The sequence below is a fragment of the Hibiscus syriacus genome, unplaced genomic scaffold (genome assembly GCF_006381635.1).
Source record: "Hibiscus syriacus cultivar Baekdansim isolate YM2019G1 unplaced genomic scaffold, ASM638163v2 tig00110007_pilon, whole genome shotgun sequence".
NCBI lineage: Eukaryota > Viridiplantae > Streptophyta > Magnoliopsida > Malvales > Malvaceae > Hibiscus > Hibiscus syriacus.
Window position 1 is genome coordinate 786,690 of NW_024062559.1, and position 26,606 is coordinate 813,295.

General features: G+C 32.4%; 1 protein-coding gene across 1 annotated transcript; it reads right to left on the bottom strand.

Moving 5' to 3' along the window:
• Positions 1 to 16,003: 16,003 nt before the first annotated feature.
• On the bottom strand, positions 16,004 to 23,275 carry LOC120212227 (protein disulfide-isomerase 5-2-like). Its single transcript, XM_039210611.1, has 5 exons — positions 23,006 to 23,275; positions 22,726 to 22,829; positions 21,981 to 22,351; positions 19,271 to 19,578; positions 16,004 to 16,542 (listed from the first exon to the last, which is right to left on the bottom strand). The coding sequence occupies exons 1-5, from the start codon at positions 23,204 to 23,206 to the stop codon at positions 16,234 to 16,236; spliced, it is 1,293 nt and encodes a 430-aa protein (XP_039066542.1). The 5' UTR covers positions 23,207 to 23,275; the 3' UTR covers positions 16,004 to 16,233.
• Between the last annotated feature and the right edge of the window lie 3,331 nt (positions 23,276 to 26,606).

A 26,606-nucleotide genomic window follows, 5' to 3' on the forward strand; every position in this document is an offset into this window, starting at 1 on the left:
TTCCATAACTTGGGAATTTCCATAAGTCTTTTTAGATTTATTATTATGGGTTACCTCCAGATTGAGAGGTAGAATTCAATATTGATGGTTATCAAGACATTAATCTTGTATCTATGGGTTCATATCGAATGATTTCGATTGAACTAAGAGAATAAAGAACTAATGCAAGAATTGATAGATGAAGGATGCATTAGACTGAATATTTTATACCATGGGGTAAATAGGTATTGGTTATAAAAAATGGATATATGCAACTATGCATAGATTATTGAAAAGATTATTGATAGTTAAACAAAGTAACTATCAGAAACAAATATCCTATTTTGAGGATTGATGACTTGTTTTATCAGCTTAAAAGGAGCAATAATGTTTGTAAAATTGATATTCGAATGGGATATCACCGGTTAAATTTTAAAGAGGAAGATGTTCCAAAGATAGTTTTCAAGAAACGGTATAGACACTACGAGTTCGTAGTAAAGCCGTTTGGTTTGAAAAAGGCTCAGGTAGCATTCATAGACTTGATGAATCAAGTATTTCAATTTTACTTGGATTAATTTGAGGTGGTTGTATTGATGACATTCGAGTATACTCGAATACGAAGATAGAGCATGATGTTCATATTGTATTGTGCTCGAGATAATTAAGAGTAAAAAGTTTTATGCCAAAATGTCAAAGTGTGAGTTTTGGCTATCAGAAGTTGCTCTTCTTGGTTATTATCGAAGGTTTGTGAAAAACTTTTCGATGGTTGCTTATCCTTTTATCAAGCTCTTGAGAAAGGATGTTTCATTTGCTTGGACTGAGAAATGTCAAGAGTGTTTTACAGTTTTAAAGAATATTTTAACAAAAGCACCAGTGTTGGTACAACTGGAATTGAATAAAAAGTATGTGGTGTATAGTGATACATCTCATAATGGGGAATTGAAGAAAGATATTCTTTCTGAAGCAAATTATAGTCCATTGACTATGCATTCAGGTGGGAAAAAATGTATCATGATGTAAAAAGTCATTTTGGTGGCCAAGTATGAAATGAAACAATATTGAGTTAGTTGATATATGTTTAACATGTCAACAAGTAAAAGTTGAGCATAAAGTGCTTTCGTAATTGTTGCAACTGATTTCTATTCCAAAGTGGAAATAGTAAAGAGTCACTATGGATTTTGTTATTGGACAACCTTTTACATCAAATAAAAAGGATTTCATTTGGGTGATAGTGACCGGTTAATTAAATCGGCCCATTTTATTCCGATGTGAATGGACTATGCATTGGATAAATATACAGAGTTGTATATCAAGGAGATAGATCGATTACAAGGAATACAAGTATCCATTATATCCAACAGAGATCCAAAGTTCACTTTAAGACTTTGGAAATATTTGCATAAAGTGTTGGGTATTTGATTTAGTTTCAGTATGATCTTTAATCCACAGATGGATAGTAAATTAAAAACAAAATCTATTCAGATATTAAAAGATATGCTGAGAGCATGTGTGATTGATTCTAAGGAATCATGGGAAAAGAAAAGTAATTGTTTTTAGTAGAATTTTTCTACAATGACATTATTAAATTAAGAATCAAGATAACTCCGTGTGAAGTTTTATATGGGAGAAAATGTCGAACACCATTGAATGGGTTCAAATTAAAAGATTGAATTTTTTATTGGCCTAGATTTATTGAAAGAGGTTTATGATAAAGTACAGATAATTCAAGAAAATATCAAGATGATATGTAATTGGCAAAAGTCTTATGCAGACTTGAAGTGATAAGAGATTGAATTTTATGAAGGTGATAAAGTAGTTCTCAAGGTATCATTTTGGGAAAAAATATTGTGCGCTCAAAAAGGCAAAGAAGAACTAAGCTTAAGATTCATTGGATCTTATGAGATAAAAAAAAATTAGACTGATGGATTATCAGTTAGCATTTATTATGGAGGTAATGGAGAACCAGAGTTGGACAAAGTACACAATGTTTTTCATGTGTCGATACTTAGAAAGTATTGATTGGATCTTTCACATGTTATTTCATCAAAGGAAATTAAGAGCCGACCAGATTTGATTATAAAAAAAATCAGTTTGGATATTAGCTCGAGAAATCAAAGCGTTACAAGATGATTTCTCTAGTTAAAGTGATTCAGAAAAATCATAATGTAGAGGACGTTACTTGGGATAGAGAAGATGATATGAAAATGTGTAGATATTTTTAAATCAGATTGAAGAATTTGATTAAACAAGTTCAAAATATAATAATGTGCATGATCTTTACAAAATTCTCAAAGTAAAGAAAAAAAATTTGGAATTCAAGAAGTTGACAGAAGAAGTTTTTGTATGAGACGAGATTATGTCTTACCAGTTCGTATAACCCTAAATTAGGGTTATGAATCTACAATAGAAAGTGCAATCCTCATAAAAGTGAAGTTATGGTTTTCATAGGAAGTTTTAAAATTCGAGGATGAATTTTCTTAAGGAGGGGAGAATTGTAATACCCCAAAAATTTAGATAATGACCAAAATGTAAATTTTGGAAGTTTGATGGCCAAAGTATAAAATTTGGGAAAATGTTTAGGGAATTAAGTGATAATTTCCTAAAAAGAATTTTATTCCATAAATAGATGGTTTACTCTTGAGAGTGGAGTTTTGTAGAAATCATATTGCTGGATTTGGAATTTTGTAAAGAAAGAGTTAAAGCCGGTAAGAAATCGGTAAATTCCGATCGAATTGGAATTTTACAAAAATTTGAAGGATGTTATAAAATGGTTGAAAATATTATTTTAATATTTTATATCAGAGAAATTTGGTCTGGAAATGTGCAAATTTTCAGATTTAACCGAAACTGTGAAATTTAGTGACTAAAACGCAAGTTTTGCAAATTCATGGGCAAAACGGTAGAGTGCAAGACTAATTGTTCATCTTTGACTATTATAAGATGAAAAAACTGATATTTCTCTGATTTGGAAGGAGATAAGAATAAGTATTTAGGTTCTTTGGTAATTATAAAGTTTCATTAAGGTTAGATTGGTATTTAACCAATTTAATGAATTTAATATTCATTAAATAATAAACTAAAGGATAAAAGCATGATATCAATCAAACATATCATGCCAAAGTGTTCTTCTTCTCTAGCACAAGAACGTGAGAAAGCTTTAAGGTAAGAAAATATTTCATTTTCAATTTTTAGCTAATTCCTTTGGAATTGGAGTTATGTTGTGAGATAGGAAAGTGATATAAGAGAAAAGCGCTATCATTTGGTTCCAATATTGCATGATTATCTTGCTTGATTTCAAAATCCCCAAATCTGGAAATTTGGGTTTATACTATGGTTGTTAAATTGATGATGATTATTGATGATTTTGAGGTTGTATGAATTGATGAATAACATAAGGACGAGGTTAAAGAAAAATAGTTTAGATTTTGGGAATTACAGTAGGTTCGAAAATTCACCAGAAAATATATAAAAATAATTTGGAGGTGAATTTTATATATTGTGTTCATATATGGATCTAGTTTTGTTTAAAATAAACGGGAATCAATTTCAAGTTGTATACTAATATATATGAATTTTTAACTGAGGAAAGGTCAGAAAAATCGGACAGCAAAATTCTGTACAAAACAGATTCTGTTGGTGAACTTTGAAAATTCACCATAAATTGTACAGAATGAATTAGAAGGAGTTTTTTATATGGATAGATTCGTATTCGAGTCTAGTTTTTAACGGAAGAAACGGAATTGAATTCCAGTGTCTATATCAATACAGAATAATGATTCTTTAAGGGTAGTACGAGTTGTCTGAATTCTGGAAAATTGATGGGTTATTGTATAAGTGTTGTATAATTGATGTACTATGCTGGAATTGTTGTTTGAGAATTGAAAAGAGTGTTAAATGTGAAATTGATTATTTTGGGAAGATTGAAATGATTGGTGATTTAAGTACAACAATTGCATAGTTGGGGTACTTAAATGTATTTATGCTTTTGTAAAAGCATTTGAATGGAAATAATTTCAATGTTGGAATTATTGGTATTAAGAATTTAAGAGGTAAAATGGTGAAGACCATTTTGAGTAAATGGGAAAAGTTGGTTCCAATGTTATAAGGAATTATTAAGAGTTAAATATTTTGATAGATGATGAATTTCAAATATAGTATGGAGATATGATGGAATGTATTTATGTTAGTAAAATACTAACATATGGATTATTATGAATTTGTGATTTATACAGATTGTGATTGATTTGTAATAGAAGCAAATCAAATATAAAAGGGCTTATTGTCACACCCCAATATGAGGTTAGATTTCTTTAAGTTTAAATATGTGAAATGATATGAAGTTAGTTGGCAAATAATTATTTTATCATATCTTTATATTATTAAACAAATTGATGAGGATAGAGTAGGTAAAAGAGGACAAGTTGTTGGGTGGATTAGATTAATAATAATGACATTGTCTGGAACCTTATCGTTACCCTCACCACTCAAAATTCCAGCCTGTACAGCAGCTTCATAAGGAACAACTTCATCGGGGTTAACTTGGATCCTTCTCTACTACCTGAATCAAGATTCGAGTTTGGGCAGCATTGATTTCATTGAAGATGAACATGTTCTACTGTCACAAGTCAAGGTTAGACAAGAATATGAGATTGACCTCACTACTTTTACTGGGCTGGATGTGGTGGAAGTGAGCGGATTTCACAACAGGACATCGAAGCAGAATTTTATATGCAGGAAGAAGCTAATATGGGCTGTTAACATCGACAAAAACACCGAAAAGAACCTTCAGTTAGTGGTCGAGAGAGGGTTCGAGCTGTTAAGCAATCACCGAGCCGAGTTCGTCGATTTCACGAGCAGTGCCAAAGTCATGCGTAAGCCGGAACAGTAACAAACGTTTTTAATAGTTGACCCAAGATAAGCCTCGTCAATCTCTTTAATCGTCGTCAGGACCATGGAGCAGAAAAAGGTTGAAGAAGATGCAAAGAAAGGAGATGAATCTAAAGGAGAATCTGCCCAATAACCTCAAGAGGTTATCTTGAAAGTTTACATGCACGGTGAAGCTTGTGCTCAAGAGATCAAGAAACATATCAAAAGAATGAAAGGAAGGTGTTGTTCAGACCTCGTGTGGCGTTGGATCTGGATCAGGCACGAGACAAAACGGTGAGATAAGGAATTGAATCACACTCGCGGAACGATTGACGGACATATTCGTTGATGAAAACGACGTGGATTTGTTGCTTCAACAGAGAGATAGAGATGATAGGGTTCTTCAATGGTTACAAGCTTTAGATATGCAATTAATCGACAATTGTTGAACCGATGAGAGGCTAAAACCTTTGTTGAAAGTCAACGTATCAAACGGCATCGCCGAGGATTGATTATTAGCTCATTTGAGTCGGTGCTTTGAGCCATCGGAAATTGGTATACTAGGGAGGTATTCTTGCATTCCATTGGTTTCAGTTTGAGTATGTGATAAAATGAGGAAGGCGAAATTAATAGCTTAGTCATCCAAGTTTGTTAAAAAAAACTTAATCTTGTCTTTTAGCTTTCGTATTATTATGATTATGACATAATGGTTTAAATCAGAATAATTTAGTCCATGGTGTTAGTAATTAAATATTATTGGCTCTTCAAGTTTTTAGTTTTGCAAATTGAGTCCCCAAATTATTAATTAGATTCTAATAATTTATTTTTATAGAAAGGAAAATTATTTGAAGTCGTATTTGTACGGTGGATGGTCCGTGTTCATGAGAAAAAGATGGAAGTTAGAAACCAAGTTGGTGAGATTAAATTTAAGAGTCATATTTTGGGTTTTGTTGACGTCCTGAATCTGAATCTGAAGTTTGTTTCGTCAAATTCGAACTCGGTAAGTTATTTTTGACTGATTTATCACCCGATTCGATCCGTTTTTCGGAATTAAGCTCCGTTTTTTTTTTGTAATTTCTGTTGATATGCATCTGAGGAATTATTGGAAGTTGATTTCAAGATCGAGGGCGTTCAAATGGAAATTAATGGTCGATCAGTATGGCACAAAAATCGAGGTAATACTTTACTACCTCTTTATGCTTTATGGAACATGTTGATATTGGTAAATGCATGAATAAGATAACGTTGGTCACTTTTGTGGAGTTGAATAATTTATTCACTCGATATGAATGTGGTAGAAATTCTGTAACTGAATACGGATCGAATGACTAATATAAGAGATTGAGGAATTGTTAGAATTAAATTACAAGTTTGTGATAAGTGATAAAGAAATCAGCCCTGGATTTGTAACCTATATTTTATATCATCAAAGGTTAAATGTTAAAGGTACTTATATGAGAAATTATGAGAATATTTTGATTAGGTAAAATTACGAAATTACCCTAATGTTGGAAAATGACAAGAATTGTCCCTGGAAGTGGATTAGTAAATTTGAAAAGACATATTGATCTGATAAATTTGTTGATGTGCATAAGCAATGTTAGTTTTACTTGGAAATTATGGATAACCGGTTTTTAACCTCAATAGGGATTTTGCAAGTTACTTGAAGTCTGTTAAGGAATCATTTCAAGATCAGAGAATGTTCGAGGAAACAACTAACCATAGGATCTTTAAATTATAAGTATGCTCGTTAAGAGTTAATACCGAAATCATTTGGTTAAAAAAATTACGAAAATGCCCTTGAAAGGTAAAAATAGCTCGAGTTGACCCTGAATGAGAAAGTTCTTGGAGGATTTGTACTTAACTCAATGAATTACGTATTTAATTGTTAAGATCCTGTCTTTGTACATAAAATTTCTGATAACCTATTGGTAACATCTGAGAAGGCAATCGATCTGAAAATCTTCGAGTTAAGAATAAATTATCGAGGGAGCTCTTTTGTAAGAATTATTTGAAAGGTCTGGAATAAATGATAAGTTGGAATTAAATAATAAGACAGAATTGAAGGAAATAATTGAAATACACCGGATCTGTAAAATGATCAGAATACCCCTGTAATGAAAAAGACTCAAGAATATTACCAAGCTTAGGAATGATTGGATATCCTCGAGCTCTGAAAATAATGGAATAAAACTGGGCACCAGAATGACCAAAATACCCTTATGACCTAAAATTAGTAGAAGTGTTGGATTAATTAAGGAATCCAAATAAACATGGATATGGTACTGCTCTTAAAAGTTATGGATCACATATTAAGCCGAGCAATCAATGCTAGTGTATATGTCAGTACCTGAAATGTATAGATGTTACTTGAATGCGTGTTCGTCTTCTCAAGTGTGGTTCAATGATAATTTTGAAAGTACTCAGCTCAACTCAACTCTAGGTCACATTCGATAATAAGAAATGAATATTTGTTAGACAAATCAACCACGAAGACCAAATTAAATTAAACAGAAGTACAATATATATATGAAATTCAGAAACGTCTGGATTATCTAGAAAGCTCTGAAGTAATCATGATAGACTTGACTGATAAACGAACTGAGTAACCTCAATGACTGAGGATTAAATAGGTGATTTGATGAGTTTGGGAACACTGTTGAACTTACATGATGAATTATCCTTATGGGTCATAAAACATGAATCAAGTACGTATGTATTTCCTGATATCGTTGAAATATGGAAATGAAATAAAGACTATTGGAAGATCTATTCAGCGATGATTACGAAGATGATTTATGGAAAAGAATTTTGGTATTAAAGAGTAAATACTCTGAAAAGGCAGTAAATTGACGGGTCAACATGCATTAGTTCAGAGAGCTTGTTCAGTTCGAATTGTTCGATAAACCGATCGATTAACATGGATTGTAAATGTCTTGAAGCTTCGTTTCTCCTTTATTAGCTCAAATCACTCTGGGCATTCTTGAACGCTTTCCTGATGCACATGAATCATAGTGGAATTCTAAAGTATCAACTTTAAATGTCTGATTAGATTGGTTAATAATCGATTCTCTCCAATAGGACCTTGTTCTTAGAATCTGATCAAAATGCCTCTGAAAAATACTTGGATCCTCTAGTGTGTTCCCTAATTATTACTGAAATGTTTTATTGGTTTTAATATGAGGTACACTGAGTTCTTTGGTTACTGTTTTATTGATGCACCAATTTAATGTGATGATTTATGGAATTTGTGTCAGGGTGCAATTAAACTTTTGGATTGAATTACAATAGTATAGCTCTGATCAAGCTAATAAATAGAATGGGCCTAATGTGACTCTTGGGGCCCCAAGATACATTAGGTTGGCTTCCCTTGCTGTGTGCTTAGGGTAAGCTATATGGACTTGGACTTACGGGCTTAAGGATACAAGCTATAAAGCTTATCCTTAGGTTGGCTTTCTTTTTGTTGTGTGCTTAGAGTAAGCTATATGGAAAATAGTTTTGGAAATTACTGATGGTGTACAAGAAAATAGTTTAAACTATGATTTTCAAAAGTTAAATTTCATTATGATTTTATGAGATTTATTGAACTATCATTTGATAAGTGTACCTATTATGATTTTATTATACTGTTGGAACACACTAGACATCCTATTCGATCTCCTGAAAATGTCATACTTTGAAAGGTTCCTTATGAACTGAGATTCATGGCTTCTACTCGATGAACTTCTAAGGGAACCCTAAATTATTCTGCAAACTGGTATACGTATGATTCAATAAGGAAATTATATGGCTTTCCATTTATCTACATGTCATGTAGCATCATCTGGTAGTTCTGTATTACTGAGCTTTCCGAAGCTCACTCTATTACTCAACATTAGAGGTTAAAAGAATTGTACCAGTGCAATACATGCATGAAATTACACATGGATGAGGCTCATATATTTTGAAAGACATAAAGTGTTAAGGTGAGTGCAATACATGCATGAAATTACACATGGATGTTTTATACATCATAAGGAAGACTTGCGATAAGTCAACCTTGTTTATATCAGCATGATATTATGTCATGTTTTTATAAATTGACATGACATTTATATGTCACGGTATGAAATCAAAATGCATTGATTATGAAAAATGTGATATTTTACCATGAATGTTTTCGAGTATGAACTGTCCAATGTTAAATATTGATAATATACTTTACCATGGATGAATTGAATAAAATAGACTATATGCCCAAGTAAGTCATTGAGGGACAGCGTATAGTTGGCATGCCATAGAGTATAGTTGCTGCAGGTTTATATTAGCACTATAGTGTGTAAGGACACTAAGTGCAGGTTTATGTTCGGATTAGCACTATAGCGTAAGCTTAGTGTAGGTGGTGGGCACAACCTTATGTATATTGTCCGGATTAGCACTATGGCGTAATCTTAGTGCAGGTTTAGCACTACGGTGCAGGTATTTTACTCGTATACCCAGGGTCCTCAGGGTGTTATATTGGGCTATTGTCTACGGTTTATTGACTATGGATTATGTTTTATTGGTTAATAATAGTAACCATGCAAATAAGCTTATGAGCTTACGGAATAATGGCAAGTATATTGAAAAAAATAAGCTTACGAGCTTATGGAATTTTAAATGGTAAGTATTTTGGTAAAAATAAGCTTATGAGCTTATGGGGTAAAAGGTAAGAAATTTATATTATATTGATCATGGTAAAATATTGAAGATGCTATTAGCATGGTTTTATGGCATTGGATTTGAAATCTAAATTCATGCATGAATTGTATTGCACTATATATTGTTTTAATTGCCTCACTAAGTTTATACTTAGCGTGTGATGATTTTCATGCATAGGTAAAGAGAAAAGAATAAGAATAAAGAGTTCAGAACGACATCAAGCATCGAGAGGTATATTTCAATATCAGTAAGACATCCTATTGTGAAATTTGATTTTAGATAGTGACATGTAATTTGGAAATGTTTAATTTAATTATTGAGTAAATTTTTGGGAATTTTTATAATGATGAAAGGTTAATTTTTATGAGTTTTATATGTAAATTTTCGAAAGTTACTGTAGCATGAATAGTAACCCCGTTTTAAACCAAAATTTCCAGTATGAAAAAAGGGTATCGATTCCCCTGCTACAGGGAATCGATTACCCCACTGTTCACTGTTCACTTTATGGGTACTATTCACTGTTCATAATTAAAAATATTTTGAATTAAATTGGTTATAACAAAACGTAATTTTTATGATATGATAATTTTATAATATCATTTACTATTTTAAGAAAATAAATTTTAAATTGCTTTCGAATCGTAAAATGGTTTTAGAAAATACGGGTGACATCCGTAATCTGTATAGGTATAAATATATGGGTTACGGGTGTTACAATCCGCTTTATCCTTACACACTTTGCCACAACAACACCATTTGCCACGACAACGCCATTCATACTTCACCATCTATTTTCATTATCATAAAACCACAACAACCATCACTCTTCCATCACCTTCGAACAACTTCCTCATTCTTTTCATTCCATCATTTCAATTATTATTTCATATCATTTCCTGCTTATGTTTATATTTATGTAATTTCAGAGTTCAAGCTATCATTACGGGGTTTTTTTTACTAGAATCACGATCGGACATTCACATATATGACTCGAAACATATAATCGAGATCATATCAAATGGTGTGACCAAATCATGGAGATATTTGTTGTTGATTAGGATCACATCAATTTATGGGCCACATGAAGTTTGAAGAGACTAATTTTATCAATGATAAGGTTATAATCCCCTATAGTCATTTATCTTTTAAATCTAAACTTGTGGAATCTGGATTTGCCTCAAGTTTTAAGCTTAATAGATCTAAAAATTAAGGTACCCAAAAGAAGAAGACCAAACCTTAAAAAGCTTTTAACTTCAAAAAGCCAGGAAATGACAAGGCACAAGGCAAGCTCATCAATTGTTATGTGTATAAATCAACCACAAGTAAATGTTGTCGAGAACACTAACAAGGTTATTACTACAGTGATTTTTGAAGTTAATTTGGTGGAGAACAATGTTGAATGGGTTATGGAAACTGGTGTATCCAAACTTTTCTGTGTAAACTGAGTGATGTTCACCGAGTTTGAGAGCATGGCCAAAGGTGAACAAGTGTACATGAAGAACTCTAATAGCTCTAAATTCTAGGAAAAGGGGAGGTTTTACTTAAGTCGAGATCTAGTAAAATCTTATCCTTAAATATAATGTTCTTTATGGACTTGTCATGCGTAGAAATTTAATTAATGGTGAGTTACTTAATAAGGCATGTATTAAACTAGTTTACGAAGTAAATAAACTTGTACTTTCCCGAAATAGTGATTATGAGTGAAGAATGCATTTAAACAGAGGTTTATTTGTTTTAGAAACTATGTTTAATGGAAATAATAATGTCACCACTTCTACGTATATTGATGAATCTCTTGATATGTAGTATGCTAAAATAGGACATGTGAATGTTGACTCATTAAAAATATTCATTAAAATAAATCTACTATCTAATATAGGTAAAAAGAACTTCAACAAATGTGAAGTTTATGTAGAATTCAAGCATGCTAGACATTCCTTTAAGTTTGTCACTAATAGAAGGTGAACTTTTAAAATTAGTTCACACTGATTTAGCGAACTTTAAAAACTCTGAGAATAAGGGAGGAAAACACTTACGTCACATTTGTAGATGATTGTTCCAGATATACAAAGGTTTATCTCCTAAAAACAAAAGATAAACCTGGAAATTACTTTATAACTTATAAAGAATAAATATAAAATCAACTTGATGGAAGAATAATATAGGTTAGATCAAATAGGGGTGGTGAATTCGACTCTAATTTTCTTAAAGATGTATGTGAAAAGAATGAAATAATATACGAATACTCTGCACCTTATTTTCATTAACAAAATGGTGTAGCATAGAAGAAAAATAGAACTTTAAAAGATACAATGAATACTTTATTAATAAGCACAGGGTTGTTTGATAACATGTGGGGTGAAACCATTCTTTCTTCAAATCACATTTTAAATTGTATACCTTATAAGAAATTAGATTGTACCCGATATAAGTTGTGGAAATGGTATCTCTAGTCTACAATACCTGAAAATATAAGGGTGTTTGGCTAAAGTATGATTACCTATTTTTAAGAAAACTATTATTGTCCTAAAATCATTGACGTTGTGTTTACTGGGTATACTACAAATAATGTTGCATATAGATCCATGCATTTGCATGATTTTTCTATTTGTGAATATAGAGATTGTTTTCTTTGAGAATATCTTTCCTCTTAATAAACCTTTAAAGTCCAAAGGTTTAAAAAATAATAATAAAATCCCTTTATATTCCCTGTTTCTTTTGTCTATTTTTAAATTAATAGGGGATTTAATATGAGTTAAATCTTGGCTTATTTGAGTTTAATATAGAAAAACTTACAATTAAATAAACTAGAAAAAGAGTGAACTCTTCAATTCCAAAAAAAAAAAAAAACCTTAGCTTATTTTTCAGTCACCGTTTGAGCATATGTAGTCGTTGCCTGGGTTCTAGTGCCATCATTTTCAATCCAGGATTCCATCATTGCTTATGTGCGGTCAAGTTCCTTACTATCTCCAGATTATATTTTCTACAAAAAACACTAGATTGAGCATGAATAAACACTTCTCCAAACCACAATAAAACGTCATACGATAGTTCATAAAATTCTGAAACTGATCAAGGTGTGTATCTTACCCTTATCTTGTTTGGTTCAATCTTGTGTGTGTCTCCCTTTGTCTCTATTCATTCTGTAGATGATTATATCGGTGTTGTGTTGAAAGCATGAACTTGAGGTTAAGAGAGTTCAAAACGTCAGAACATTCGTTAAAACCTGAAGAATGGCTAAGGATGAGAAGAAAAGATCCATTGAAATCTATTGAATAAGTAATTGCAAAATTAGAAATTGGAGCTATTGTGCTCTGAGGATGCTAAAGCATGATAACTTTGTTCGAGGAAAAACAAACATTCAAGTTTGGGGGTGTGATAACTCTAGTATATATATATATATATATATATATATATATATATATGCAACAACAATATTTTCGAAGGATAATTGTTTGTTTTATCAAGATTTTTTTATAGTTTTTACATGTTATTTATATTTTTGTCACAACAATAGAGTTGGAACAAAATGTAGTAAAGTGCTTTGAGTGGTGCAGAGTTAGGAGATGCCAAAATCAGAGACAAGAAAGGAAAGCAGGAGCAAGCACATATAAGAAGACATTGTGGGCATGAAAGTGGCAAGATTAGAGAATTAGAAGATTCAATAAGAAAAAATGACATACCAAGCGGATGTTACAATGAGATTTAAAAATAGTTGGTGATTAAGCTACAACAACTGAGATCCTAGGCTATATAAAGCAACTTTAGCTTGAAGGCGAAATAACTCTCATCATTTAGAAATCACTTCAAACTCTACCATTTTCCTTCTCCATTCCACCAGATTCACCACCAACTTGGAGCAGCTGCCGCATAGATGGAATCTCCTTGGGAGAGGAAGGATCGGTCGGTGTTCAACTACAATCATCTCCAACTCTCAGAATTTATTCTAAATCTCTTAATTAATTTCGAAGTGTTATCCATTTCTTTCATTTTTTGTTGTTGAGATGATGAACTAATCTCAATCTAGTTATTATAATTGATAAAGATTTTTTTATTCATTTAATATATTGTTTTTCATATTAGTTTCACTTCAATCAAGTGCTTCATACCATCAACATAGGGATATGTTGTACCTAGATTGCATCGATACTTGGGAGCGTTAGAACTGATATGTGAATGTCGTTGGAGTGTTGCAGGAACCCTTCAGAGAGATGTTGTAACATATATGCCCCTAAACATACGCTTGCATATATTTGCCTTGCACAACATAGAGTAGTTTTTTTTATCATCTAAGGCTATAATGATATAGTACCTTAAGATAGCTCATTACTCGGGAGAGAATGATTCATTAGAGCTTAGTTGAACTAAATTGTAGTAGCTTTATTAGATGAGACACGTGATTGAAATCATTATCTTAAGATAGTTTATTTTTATTCAATTCATACCATTGCCTAACTTTGGATTGTTCCTAATTCCATTCACCTTACCATTGCTTTTCAATAGTTGTAGCTAGTAGTTTTAGTTAATTTTCTCCTATTTTACTTAAACGAAACACTTTAATCATTCATATTACTACTTGTGGATCATTTGATACTACTGAACTTTGAGGGATCGACTTATGCATTTTTGCACTATTATTACTTGTAGCGACGCATATACTTGTGTTTTTGTTGTTGCATTTTCAGCCTATCAAGGTTTTTACGTCGTTGTCAGGAATTGTACAAGAATTTTACTCTCATCTCGTGTCACGAGACCAGATGTTTGTTTTCTGTCGTGGCATATCGGTTATGTTCACACCAGAAGCAATCAATGCTTGGTTCGAAGTGGAAAATGTCAAGGGTGAGCATGATGAGTTTCAGAAGGCCGTGATGGGTGATCAGTTTCAATTTATTTTACGCGACATCTTTCATGCTACAGTAAGATAGGATGAGGCTAGTATTATTGTGGATAGTAAGTATTTAAAGCCTATTTTAAATGTGAAGTATCATTTGTTAAAACTAGCTTATGGTCGTACACTCATGGGACAACCTTGTCCTGGGATAGAATTCTATTTTTCAATTTAGTTCTGTGGGGTCATAGCATCAATATTGGCTAGAAAAGTTTTGATGAAATCCATGATTGTGTTGAGCGAAAGACGTGGAACATTTTCTTTCCATCTTTGATTACCGTGTTGTGCCTATAGGATGGAGTATAGAATGAGGTGTTGATGAGTAAAAGTTTAATTACTCCAACCATCATTAGTCATTTGATGAAAGAAAGAAAAAATTAAGAGGTTAAAGGTTGATCTAGAATGATCTACATCCAAGGTCACAGCAAAAGGAAATAGGATTATGGCTATTTTGACATGATTCACTAGTAGACTCACTTGTTTGGAAAGAAAATAAGAATGATTTTGGTCTTACGTTCAACGTCGTGCCAAAGTCATGCAAGGGGTGATGCAGCAAGGTTTGTCCCATACATTACCGGAATTTCCAGTATTTTCAGAGCATTTAAGCTCAGAAGTTAAGGTTGATGATGTTTCGGCTTTTAGTTCCTATAACAAGCAGAATGTACCCTCCGACTCCAAAGTAAGTTTGAGGGAGACGGATGATCTAGATGAGGATGTTATGTTACAGGAGGTGGTTGATGATGTTTTTATGGAAGGTGGTTGAAGATGTTTTAAGGGAGTCGGGGGCACAATACAGAAGGATGCGAAAATCTGTGTTGTGGCCATTGGGATGGTTATGGTAGTCCTCATGATGTCGGAGAGTACTAACGTGCAAGCAGACGAGACCGTTGAGCTAAATCTACTTGAAGTTGCTTCCCCATCCCCAATTACTAAGAGACGAAGGAAGGAGGGTAAGTTTGTCGTTGCAAAGAAAACCCATAACTGAGTCCAAGATTTTTCTTTTAATCCATTGTACTCTTTATTTCTATTATAGTTGTTTAATTTTTTATTTTTTATTACATATTTTTGTTTTTCTTTATTATTTTGCAAATGGGAGCTATTTTTGTTGTTATATTGAGGGCAACGCACCCTTCAAGTTTGGGGGATGCATTGTCGATTATATGTATGCCCTCTCTGTATCAAGTATCTGTATTATTAATATAAGTAGTAGTTTTTAAATTTGCAATTGTAGTTTTCAAAAACTTTAGTGGTGACATCTTTAATGATATTTGATGATGATAAGTAATTTGGGTGTTAGTTATGAAGATATGATGAGTGAACTTAATCAAGAAAGAAGAGGAAATGAAGTTTGAAAAGTGAATTCTTGGGTTAGAAAGTACACAATGACTGGAGCCAGATTCCTGAGATAAGGCAATTGATTCCGAGTATTTCACGAGATATGTTGCAACAACAAACCAACAAGTGAAAGGAAAAATGAAAGGCATTCCACTGCTTAGGAAGCCAAGTACGCATGGGGCATGTATTAATAGATGTTTTCAAGCAGGAACAACGTGACCAAGTTTGAATGTTTAAAAATCAATAACAGTGTTAGAAAATGATAATGAATCTCGATAATGCAAAGTATTTGTCTAGCAAACTTGATTTCTTAAAACAAAATGGCGATCATTGAACATATAAAAGATGCACGTAAAGAAAGTATGGATCACCAATTTCGACATAGCATTCTTAAAGAGGTTTCATTCACCCTTCTGCACCTCTATTAGATGACTCACCATGTTTTTGTTGCTTTATATTGACCATAGAGATAAAGATAGCTCACTTCAATCTTCTTTCTTCTGAGGTCCATACTGACTGCTTTCAGCCTCAGAGATCTCAGCATGATCAACCGCATCACGACCGCTAGCCCTTTGAGATTCGTCTTCTTTCCCGATGTTTTGTACAAGCATCATCATTGCAACAATAAAGACAATTATGTAGACACTTCTGATGCCAATTAGTGAATGGATAAAGTCCATAAATGAAGGCCCTTTAACTGTTTTCCTTTCTGTTCTACCTTCCCTATATCCTTCTAGGAATCGTGAGATTTGAGAACCCTGATTTTCATTATCAAGGCTCTCAACACCAACAACCTTCAATAACAACAAAATCCAGGTCAGAAAATGCCTCTCGTCTTATAATACGAGAAATACACAAGTAACAATATCAAGGAAGAAAGTACCAAGATCAGCAATCGTATTGATTTTCCTGTATGTGATCAATCATAATAGAGAAAAAAGGAGAAATAATCTCCAGCTCTTATTAGCATTCAGACAATTTCAAGGGTTCAAAGATATAGGGATATTGAATTCAAGGATAAAAACAGTGATTAGTGTTTGGAAGTAGAGGAGCCAATGACAAGAAAGACCTTTAAGTAGATAGTTGTTGTACGGACTACGCCCAGCTTCTACATACAAGTTCATACATCTAGGTCCATGTGTGCAAATGCATTTGTCACCTCACTCAAAGAATTGATATTCTTAAGTTTATGAAGTAGAGAGGAAAAACAAGGTCTATTCTCAATACTAAAACTTCATTGTATCATACAATATCATAAAAATGCATGCTACACCCAAGAGTTTTTATATTTTGATTGTTTTTATGCTTTATTTCTCTTGCTTCAATAATTGCCCTCACTTTCATTTACTCTGTCTCACTTACTGACTGACCCCATACTAAATAAAAGTTGGAAAGGTTAAGACATTCAAAGAACTAAAAATACTTCATAAGATACATATCAACTTAGAGTGCTACAAATTTATCCATAGGAAAAGATACTAGTGGCTTAAATGCATGATCTAGTACCAAAAGCATTACTAGATTAAATGGATTTGGTATAAGGTAATTTAATTTTGCTAAGTATAAAAATGACATTTATATCAATAATGAAATATGGCTTGATGGTTAAGGGTTTAAATTAAGTTTACCAAATTCCTAACTTAACAAGATTTAGCATTTTTAATTATAAAAATAAAATAAAAACAAGAATTTTGTATCGCCATATACATGTGATTAATCCACAGATTCACATTCAGTTCTAAAACTTCTCCAAAGTAACTGCTAAAAATGTGGGGGTTTGCGGCACCTAGGTTTAGAAGAGTGGAAATTAAGAAGCCTGAAAAAGAAACTCTAGTATTCTCATGTATGCTATGATGTCTTTTAATGAGTTGTTAACAAGGCCTAGCATTTCTTTGAAGGATTAAAGAACTAGGAAAAACTAGCACGTAAAACATGAACAAGTATACTCAAGGATTTACATAAATCGAACTTATCCAAGTTGAAAATCAAGAAGAGAAGGTTGAAGGGAAGAAAGAAGGCTGCTGCTGTAAGCAAGAGAGGAGGAAGAAGAAAGAAGGGAAAAAGAAATTGGAGAATTTGGTCCAGCAAAAACAGCTTGATCATCTCTCAAGTATGAATGAGAATTTACAACCTAATTAAAAACCAAGTTTAGTGGATCCGATGGAGGTATATTTGCATCTTTACTGTAAAATATATTTTATTAAGAAACTTGGAAATGGGCTACTGTCATATACAATCTATTTATGAAAAGGTATTTGAAATACAAGTACACCCAAAATCATATGCTGAACACCTTGATATCAATATTAACTACTTTGGTTCAAAAACATTGTGAATATTCAAAGGAATGGTAGTATTGGACAAGATTTGACAAAATGAACCAAGTTGAAGGATTAACTTCAGGATTTTTTTTCCTATCAAACATGCATCAGTATCACAATGTTCACACCATCTTGTAGATAGACATGTCACTCATGACCCGTACATGAGAACACAACTCGATCGACCTAAACTAACCTGATTTAAACCTTAAATGCCCCAAACCCAAAATGACCAGAACAAGTAATCTGAAATAACCTGAACTTAAATGAAATATAATCTTTAAAAAAAATATTTTAATAAAATAATACCTATAACATATATTATAAATCTGTTTTAATTTGTCTTGAAAATTGTAATAGTCATTTTGGATTATGATAGAGTATGAGATCATTATGGGGAATGCATAATTTACTCATATTTTAATATTTATTCTATTATCCATATGTATGATTGACCAATGACTATACATTTATAGTTTAAATTATTATATACAAATACAATATAGAATTATATTATTATGACAATTTCCGAAAATATTACTAAATTATATATGTGTGTGTGTGTGTGTGTATACATTGTAGATTAAATGTATAATAATTTATATTACATTTCATGTCAAAATATATTTTTAATTATTATTAAATTTAATTAATTTAATAGGATTAATTTTGATCTAATTTTATTTTAAAATTAAAAAATTGAATCTTAATAATTGAATGAACACACTTAAATACTCTAATCAAAACGAATAACTTGAATTTCGTCCCAAATCTGAAATGACCTAAACCCAAATAACAAGATTGTCAAACTCAAATTATGACTCAAAATGATATGAACATGAAAAAATCTGACCCAAAAAACATCATTGCCAAGCTTGAAACAATCAGAACGCCAAAAAATTTGAACTTGAAATGACCCAAAGAATTGATCCTTAATTAGAACATGAATATACCCAACCCAGATTGACCTGATCTTAAACCACCTCAATCTGCCCAATTGAGAGATCTACCTATAGTTAATGATAGTTAAGAATAAAGATGGGCATGATCAATGATCATATACTGATATAACATGTGTATTGCCATGTTGTACAGATGATAAATTATGCTAAAGATAAGAAAAAACCAACTATCGACCATCATTAGAGGCATTAATGTTGCATTAGAATTAAAGATATAACACTTAAAAATTAATACTTACTGATAAGTACTCCTCATCTCCATTCCAAACAATCATTTTCGGAAGCTTTGTCTTCTCGTTGGCCTCAAATTTATCAGCAAAGTCTTCCCATTGCTTAACCCCTACGTAACTAAATACCAAATCACGGTTTGCAGAAGCAGCAGCCCTCAATAACTTGATCAAGTTCTGCGATTGGTCTTCATTCTCATCAGCTGTGATTGTTAGAACAATTTTCCTCTCATCGTCTTTCAAAAGCTTCAATGTCTCATGGTTCAACGGCACCACCAAAGGAAGCAAATTTTGTTTAATAAAATCCCCCAAAAATGTATCTGACATGATTAGAGCTGAAAGGTAAGATTACTTCTCCTCTATGCAGTCAGAGAAAAAAAATATAGATGATGAGCAAATGAAAATAAGAGTATGATGCCACTATCTGGGCATGACTTGACAAATTAAAGTTAACGAAGTATGAGGCTATTATTTACATAGCTAACCACCGTTCCTGGTAAGGTTGTTATAAAACCGGTTGTTATAAAACCATGAAAGAGTAACCATTTCACACGGTGCACATCTATTCTTTGTTTACTTCTGATGATTGAAGTTCTTTATTTTATGATTTTTAATTTTGCTCACTGATTATACCTTTAATAGAGAAAAAAGGGGAGGGGGCGGGAATGAACTCCTCGACTTTTTAGTATCCAACATCAAACAAGAGACCATAAGAGAAACATGCATATTGGTCAACAAAAGAGGGAAAAATTCCTGTTTTGTAAGATTAAATTATACCACACTTTAAAGTTCCATCATTCGAACTCATTTTTAAGCCTTAATTCTTTTGTTTCACTGTCCCCCCCCCCCCTTTAAACTACATCAAAATTTGGTAACCAGAGCCTGCCTTTTTAGATACTAGTGTTTAAAGTAAGATTTACTTTTAAGCCACAGTTTGATGATCAATGAGGGACTTAGCCATACAATTTTGGTAAGTTTCGAAAGTGAAGGTGGAAAACAGAAAATACAAAGATGCTCATGTAATATCTAGCATATATGGAAGAGCTAATCGCAGAGGAATGGTCTTGCGGGGCAAAAGGCCGTGGAATCTAATCCTTTTTAAGGAAACATTTGGCAAAGTGAAGACTGTTAGAATCAATAACTCAAGCAGCTTTGATAAATTTTTGCAAATTCAGTATGTTGCTACTGTTGATTAAGGGTTCATATGATGTTGGATGAATTAAATATGCTGCTGCTGTGATGAAGGGCCCATATGAAGATGCTGAAGTTTCAGACCAGGCACAGGAATTTTCCAAGGCTAAAACAGAAGTGTCTAAAGATGTCTTGGATGTTAAAGAAGCTAGGTCTGCAAAGGGTAATCAACAAAGGAGATTTTTCGTGGAATGGTTTGGCAAAAGGGCTAGTAGAAGTTGGATTGTGGAAAACGAGCTACAAAGAGCTAATCAAGAAATTTATGCTGAAATGGAGACCAATTATTTATTTTAGTTTTATTCTAATTTATTAATTGTTAGATATAAGTTATTTTTAAGGTTTAATCTAGGGCTAAGATTATTATTTATATTTAGGATTTAAATCTAGGGCTGGGATTTAAAGTTTATTTATAAACCTAGCATAAATAAGTTGTAAAATATTTACAGCCATATTGTTATTATTATTTCCTTTGCATTAAAGAAGGTTTTTATAACCCTAAGTAATTTTTTTGAGTTCCATCTTCTACTGGAAACAGCCTTATTTCTTTTGGTTCACTGTTCTTTTTCTCTCAAACTGCATCACTCTCTCTCACGGAAACAGTCTTTTTCTTCACTATTTTCCTCTTTCTTTCCTCCAAACTTCTAAATTCCTCTTGATGAACTTTCAAAGTCCTCTAAGTTTACATGGTATCAAAACAAGGTAACTCTTACCAGCCATCCTATCAGAAATCCAATCCCCAATCGAGTCATCCGGCCAAACCCCATCCCCGGAAGCTGGGTGTGTATAGGTTTAATGTAATCTTTAGTGAACTTATTTCTTAAATTTTATTTGGGTCAGACCCTTCTCCACATCAACATGCCCATACAAAAATGTGACAAAGTACAAGCCAGTGAAAGAACACAAGTATCCTAATCTAATATTCCATACAAGTTCCTTCTTCCTATGAATATAATTGCCCTTTAGTCTACATTTTCTTATAGGAGCTAGCATGGAACAGAACATAATTTTTTGCCACAGTAGCTTTTATTTCCATGACTCACTCCACGGTTATCACCATCAGTACATGTCATAGTTATGATATCAAATTGCCCTCCCCATTTTGGTAAAATCATATCTAATTGTAGATCACTCCATTTAGGTATTTCTGACTGTTCAAATTACATGATATAGGACCAGGTAACTCCACTAAATCCTTCAGCAACTTGTTTTCTCACCTAAGTGTTCCTAATTCTTATTCAGGAAATACCAATTTAAGTTGTATGTTTAGATATTTATTAACCAATACAATTTTGTATTTAAATAATATTGTATAAAACCCCAAAATGATGAACTAGAACACGATTACTTCAGCAAATGCACCAGGGAAGAAAAATCACTGTGATCAAAATTACAAGAACTGATATGCAAAAGCACAAAGAAAATGGCTAAAGCGGTAGCTAATGACAAGGTGCATTAACCATGATAAAGGTTAAGAGACAAAGCATGATATCTACAAGAAAACTGAAATGTGATAATAATAATCTAAACTAACCTTCAAATGGACCATAAAAAACGCTTTGTTGCTTATAACTTGGATGAAGAGCTACCAAAGAAGGAACTTTGTCAAAGTCGTACAACACCATGCCATCCTCTGAGAAATCCTTTGCCACAGAAAACCATGCCTTTTTCTTGTACTTAACGGCTAAATTAGATATCACTGTCTCATTCAAGCCAAAACCTATGTATATAGGAAAGAAAGTCCCAGCTGCTTCAACAAAATCATTGATGGCAGGGTCAGAACTAAGGATAGACACATCAGGAGCAACAAATTTCTTCAGATATTGAACAAGTAAGTCTGCTTTCCTTGGTCCATGATATTCCATAGAAACTCCATGCATAAAGAACTTTAGGGTAGGATATCCACTGCAAAATTGAATTCAGATTATAATAAATACAAATGTCAAAGATGAAAATGGTCTAGCCGAAGAGGTATGCTTTAAATATTGAAATGGATCATTCATGTTCTATTTCTATGATCATGTATAAAAGGCATTGATTAAATGTATTTCATAAAATCAAAGCAAATTTATAAACTGAATAACATACTACTGTTTACAAAGGGTGTTCAATGCAAGTCTATTCATTATCCCCAAAACAAAAAATCGCTGAAATATTTTCTAATATTTCATTTGGATTGCCAGCAAGATAATATTTCTACAAACTGAATGCAATAATTTAGAAGTATGGGAAACTTTATTTCAAATTGGTGATATACAACAAAAGCAGTAGACGCTTACTCAATATCATATGTACTAGCAAGACGGGTATACTTGTCAGCATTAACTTTAGCTATCACTATTGGCTCCTTCAAGCCAGCAAGAATAGGAGCTGCCTCGTCTAACTGCAATGAAAATAAAAGGAGAATGGGTAATTTTAAGTCATTGGACATTCACAGACAATGGAAGCGAAACCACTAATTTGATTAAGATCAAACTGATTGCACTAAAGTTAAAAAAAAGTGTCTAAAAATTATGTATGAAGATAGGGTTTTCAAAGATTGGATAAAGAATATAAAACCCGGGGGGAAAGGCGTTTGCAGTGACCGCACCAAGGGGCATAAAAGTCGACGAGGATGTAATCGAATGAGGAAATAGCGGAGTCAAAGTTGGATTCATCCAACTCCAACACCTTCCCATCTGCCTTTAACTCACTCGCTGTCGATCGAATTCCTGCTTTCAAGATCGAGAACAGCAGCAATAAGATTATGGACAAACGCATGTTTGGAATCGGAGATGCTCTTCCTTCTCTTTTCTTCTCTCTTTTTTTCCCCAGTTTCTTTAAGAAATAAGCGTTTGCGGGGGACTAAACAATTATTATCATTATTTGGTAAAATAACGAGCATTATCTAATAATTGTTTAATTAGTTTGGATAAATAAAAGATAATATATGTTTAAATATAATTCATATCTTAACTTAACTTTTTTTAGTGCACGAATCTGATACATTAAAAAATAACAATTATTTATTTATCAATGAGTAAATTATATAATGGAAATATATGAAATATTCTTAATGATATTATTAGTTTAAATATTAAAAATTTATAAAAATAATATTATAGTTTATAAATATTAAAAATTTATAATTAATATTATAAACATAATAAAAAATTAAAACATAACATTTTATCTACTTTTAATATTAAAGATATAATAAATTTTAATATTATATATATATATTTATATGTATAGATATTATATAAGTGTCTAATATATATATTTTAGTGTATATATAAAGAATTAGTTATTATTTAAAACAAAATAAAAATATGATTATTAAAATAAATATTTAATGTGAGAAAAACTATTTTGGAAAAAAATCACGGGAAAAAATTACTATGTCGAAAAAGAGTACAAGAAAATTTGTGTATAAGCACAATTTAAGATTTAATCAACTTACTTATAAATCCTAAACCTTAAACATTTAGTATCTATTTATAGATATATGTTTCTTGTTTACATAGGAAACTTACATAAAAATAAATCTACTCAAACTGAGTTTCTTATTCTTCATCCACTTGCCACTATAGATCCTCATTTTAACCTCTATTTTAAATGAGTTTCTTCTTAACCATCACAGGTCTGATAAAAAAGTTGAGTCACAAAACTCTATCATTCTTCACCTTGACACAAATTTACGTCCAACTAGTTCTCGACCTCTATGAAATCCCTTCAAATGGATATTCTTCAACAATGAATATCGACCAAGTCCAAACAATGCTCAAAATTAATTGTAAGAAATGACTTGTTGAGAATATACATGGAATTATCATGAGTGCTAATATTACTCATAATAATGTCACCTTGAGCAATAATATCACGTACAAAGTGGTATCGAATATCAATGTGTTTTGTCCTCTCATAAAACATTTGATCATTTATAAAGAAAAAAGAGCACTTTGATTATCACAAAACACTATGTTGATTTGAAGCTCTTCACAATGTTCACCAAAGTTGATCAAATTGCTTCTTTATAAGCCTTAGTAAACGCCATATACTTAACTTCAGCAGTTGATAGAGCAATTGTATTTAACAAAGTGACTTTCCAACACAAATATCAAAATTGCTTCTTTCATAATCAAGAGAAGTCGTAAATGAATCAAACCTCTTGTACCGTTATTTAAGTGACTACTTTAGGACTTAAGAAGATTTCTTTAACAAGTAAACATGATCATCTTTTCTCGAGACAAGACCTTATGTTTATTGTATACAGATTTAAAAAATAACTTCAACTTCATATTCAAGATGGTTAGTTTGACTCTCATTATACTCGTATAAGTATGTGATGCCATGTAGGATTATCATGCCATATCAAGGAATTTACATTTAGTTGACTAACAGTTTCCATCCACGGAGAGATCATTTTGACCCAAACTAAAACATTGAGGGTTAATGTGTTCCAAGAGAAATATAGGTCAAAGTGACTATTTAGTCAAATGTTAAGGGTATTTTCTGACATTATATCTAATATAAAGATCCACTAGAAGTATAAGAAGATTATTTGGAGAGAAAAATCCTAGAAATAATAGTTGAGAGAAGGTGCCCAAAACTCAAAGTTCTTCCATTATATGGTGAAAAGGAAGAATAATAAGAATGTTATTAAGGTGTTATCCAATAAATATGGGAAAGGCTAGAGACTAATCAATGACTATCCGATGAAATCATCTTCGATTTTTTACTTGTTCCCTATATTAGTTTCTTGAATGAATTGCAGAAGGATACAATTACAAAGGAAGTTAAGGCAGATAAGAGCAAATAAATTATGAGAAATGAGGTACAAAGAAGCAATGTTTTCTATAAATGGAAAGAAAGCTCTAGAATTTGATGGTTTTACAACTTACCTTTTCCAAAAAGCTTGGGATATTGTAAGAGAAAATGTAATTGGTGTTATTATCTACTATTTTCATCCTTAAGAGTCTCTCTGTGTTTTAAATTCAACCAAAAACTTGACCTAACCAATACGAAGAATGTATAATGTCATATTGGGTCACTAAAGCATGTGACATTTTTTTTAAATCATTATTATGTCTATAATCATTTCCATAAATTTGACCAACTAAATTAAAATCATAAACTTATGAGTTTAAAAATGCTTAAACAAAACTATAGCTCTATTTAATAACTTCAAAATAAATTAAAATAGTGACAAATATTATAGATCGAAAAAGTAGTAAGGTCATATAAATATTGGGGACCAAATTACAAATATTTTTATTATTTGGGGTCATTCTGCAAACTCCAAATCATTTCAAGGACCTAACACCAATTTTACCCATCTATTCTAACCATAGAAATAAATGTGGCTAGGTGTTGAACCCATGACCTAAGGCATGGTCAACCCTACCTTTACAACTAGACTAGGTTACTATTTAAGTTTTAAACTAATAAATATGTTATTTGATCATTTATGTACCTTATTTATTTCCCAAACAAAACCCCTATCAGTCGAACCAAGTCCTCATCTACCGTTCCTCCCGTCCTTTACTCTCTAACTATCGGTGACGAACACCGCCACCACCGGTGTATGCAACATCGACTCGTGACCTAAACCCAATCAACCACACTCCGAGAAGCCCCGTCATTTGTCATACAAAGTCCCGCAAAGAATCGTCGGAGTTCAAGATATCTCCTTTTAATTTTCAATGTTTTCGATCAATCCCGGCTTCGGTTCACAACACAGCCACCTTCCATGTGCTCCCCGACGTTTTGTAAACAAACCGCAACCGATGATGTCCCTTCGTCGTTGCTCTGCTATTGTTACTGTTGGATAAGGGTTGATCATTTTAATTTTACAATCCGTTGTGCTTGGTCGTAAAATAACACATGCACGAGACTCCCGAGGTATCGATCTACAAGACTGGAAATTTTCACGCAAAATCAAAAAATGAAGCCGCCACATGCACCGCTCCCTGCATGTGGGTGTCATTTGTCAACCAGGGGAGTCTATTGACCGGCTGAACCGGTCTGGGCCGAACCAAGCCGAGCCACGCCAAGCCAAGCCCAGCCATTGGCCATGCGTTGACCATTGACCGACATTTGACTTTCTCTTAGAACATATATCATGATGTTTTTAATGTCCTGAATTATTTTTTGAGGTTTGTTTCACCAAATTCGAACC

Excerpts from the sequence above, each read along its gene's own strand:
- LOC120212227 (XM_039210611.1), bottom strand. The coding sequence starts at position 23,206 with ATGCGTTTGTCCATAATCTTATTGCTGCTGTTCTCGATCTTGAAAGCA. Across the intron at positions 22,352-22,725 it reads GCTAGTACATATGATATTGA|TGGATATCCTACCCTAAAGT; the intron begins GTAAGCGTCTAC and ends TCAATTTTGCAG. Across the intron at positions 16,543-19,270 it reads GAGATGAGGAGTACTTATCA|GTTGTTGGTGTTGAGAGCCT; the intron begins GTAAGTATTAAT and ends TTGTTATTGAAG.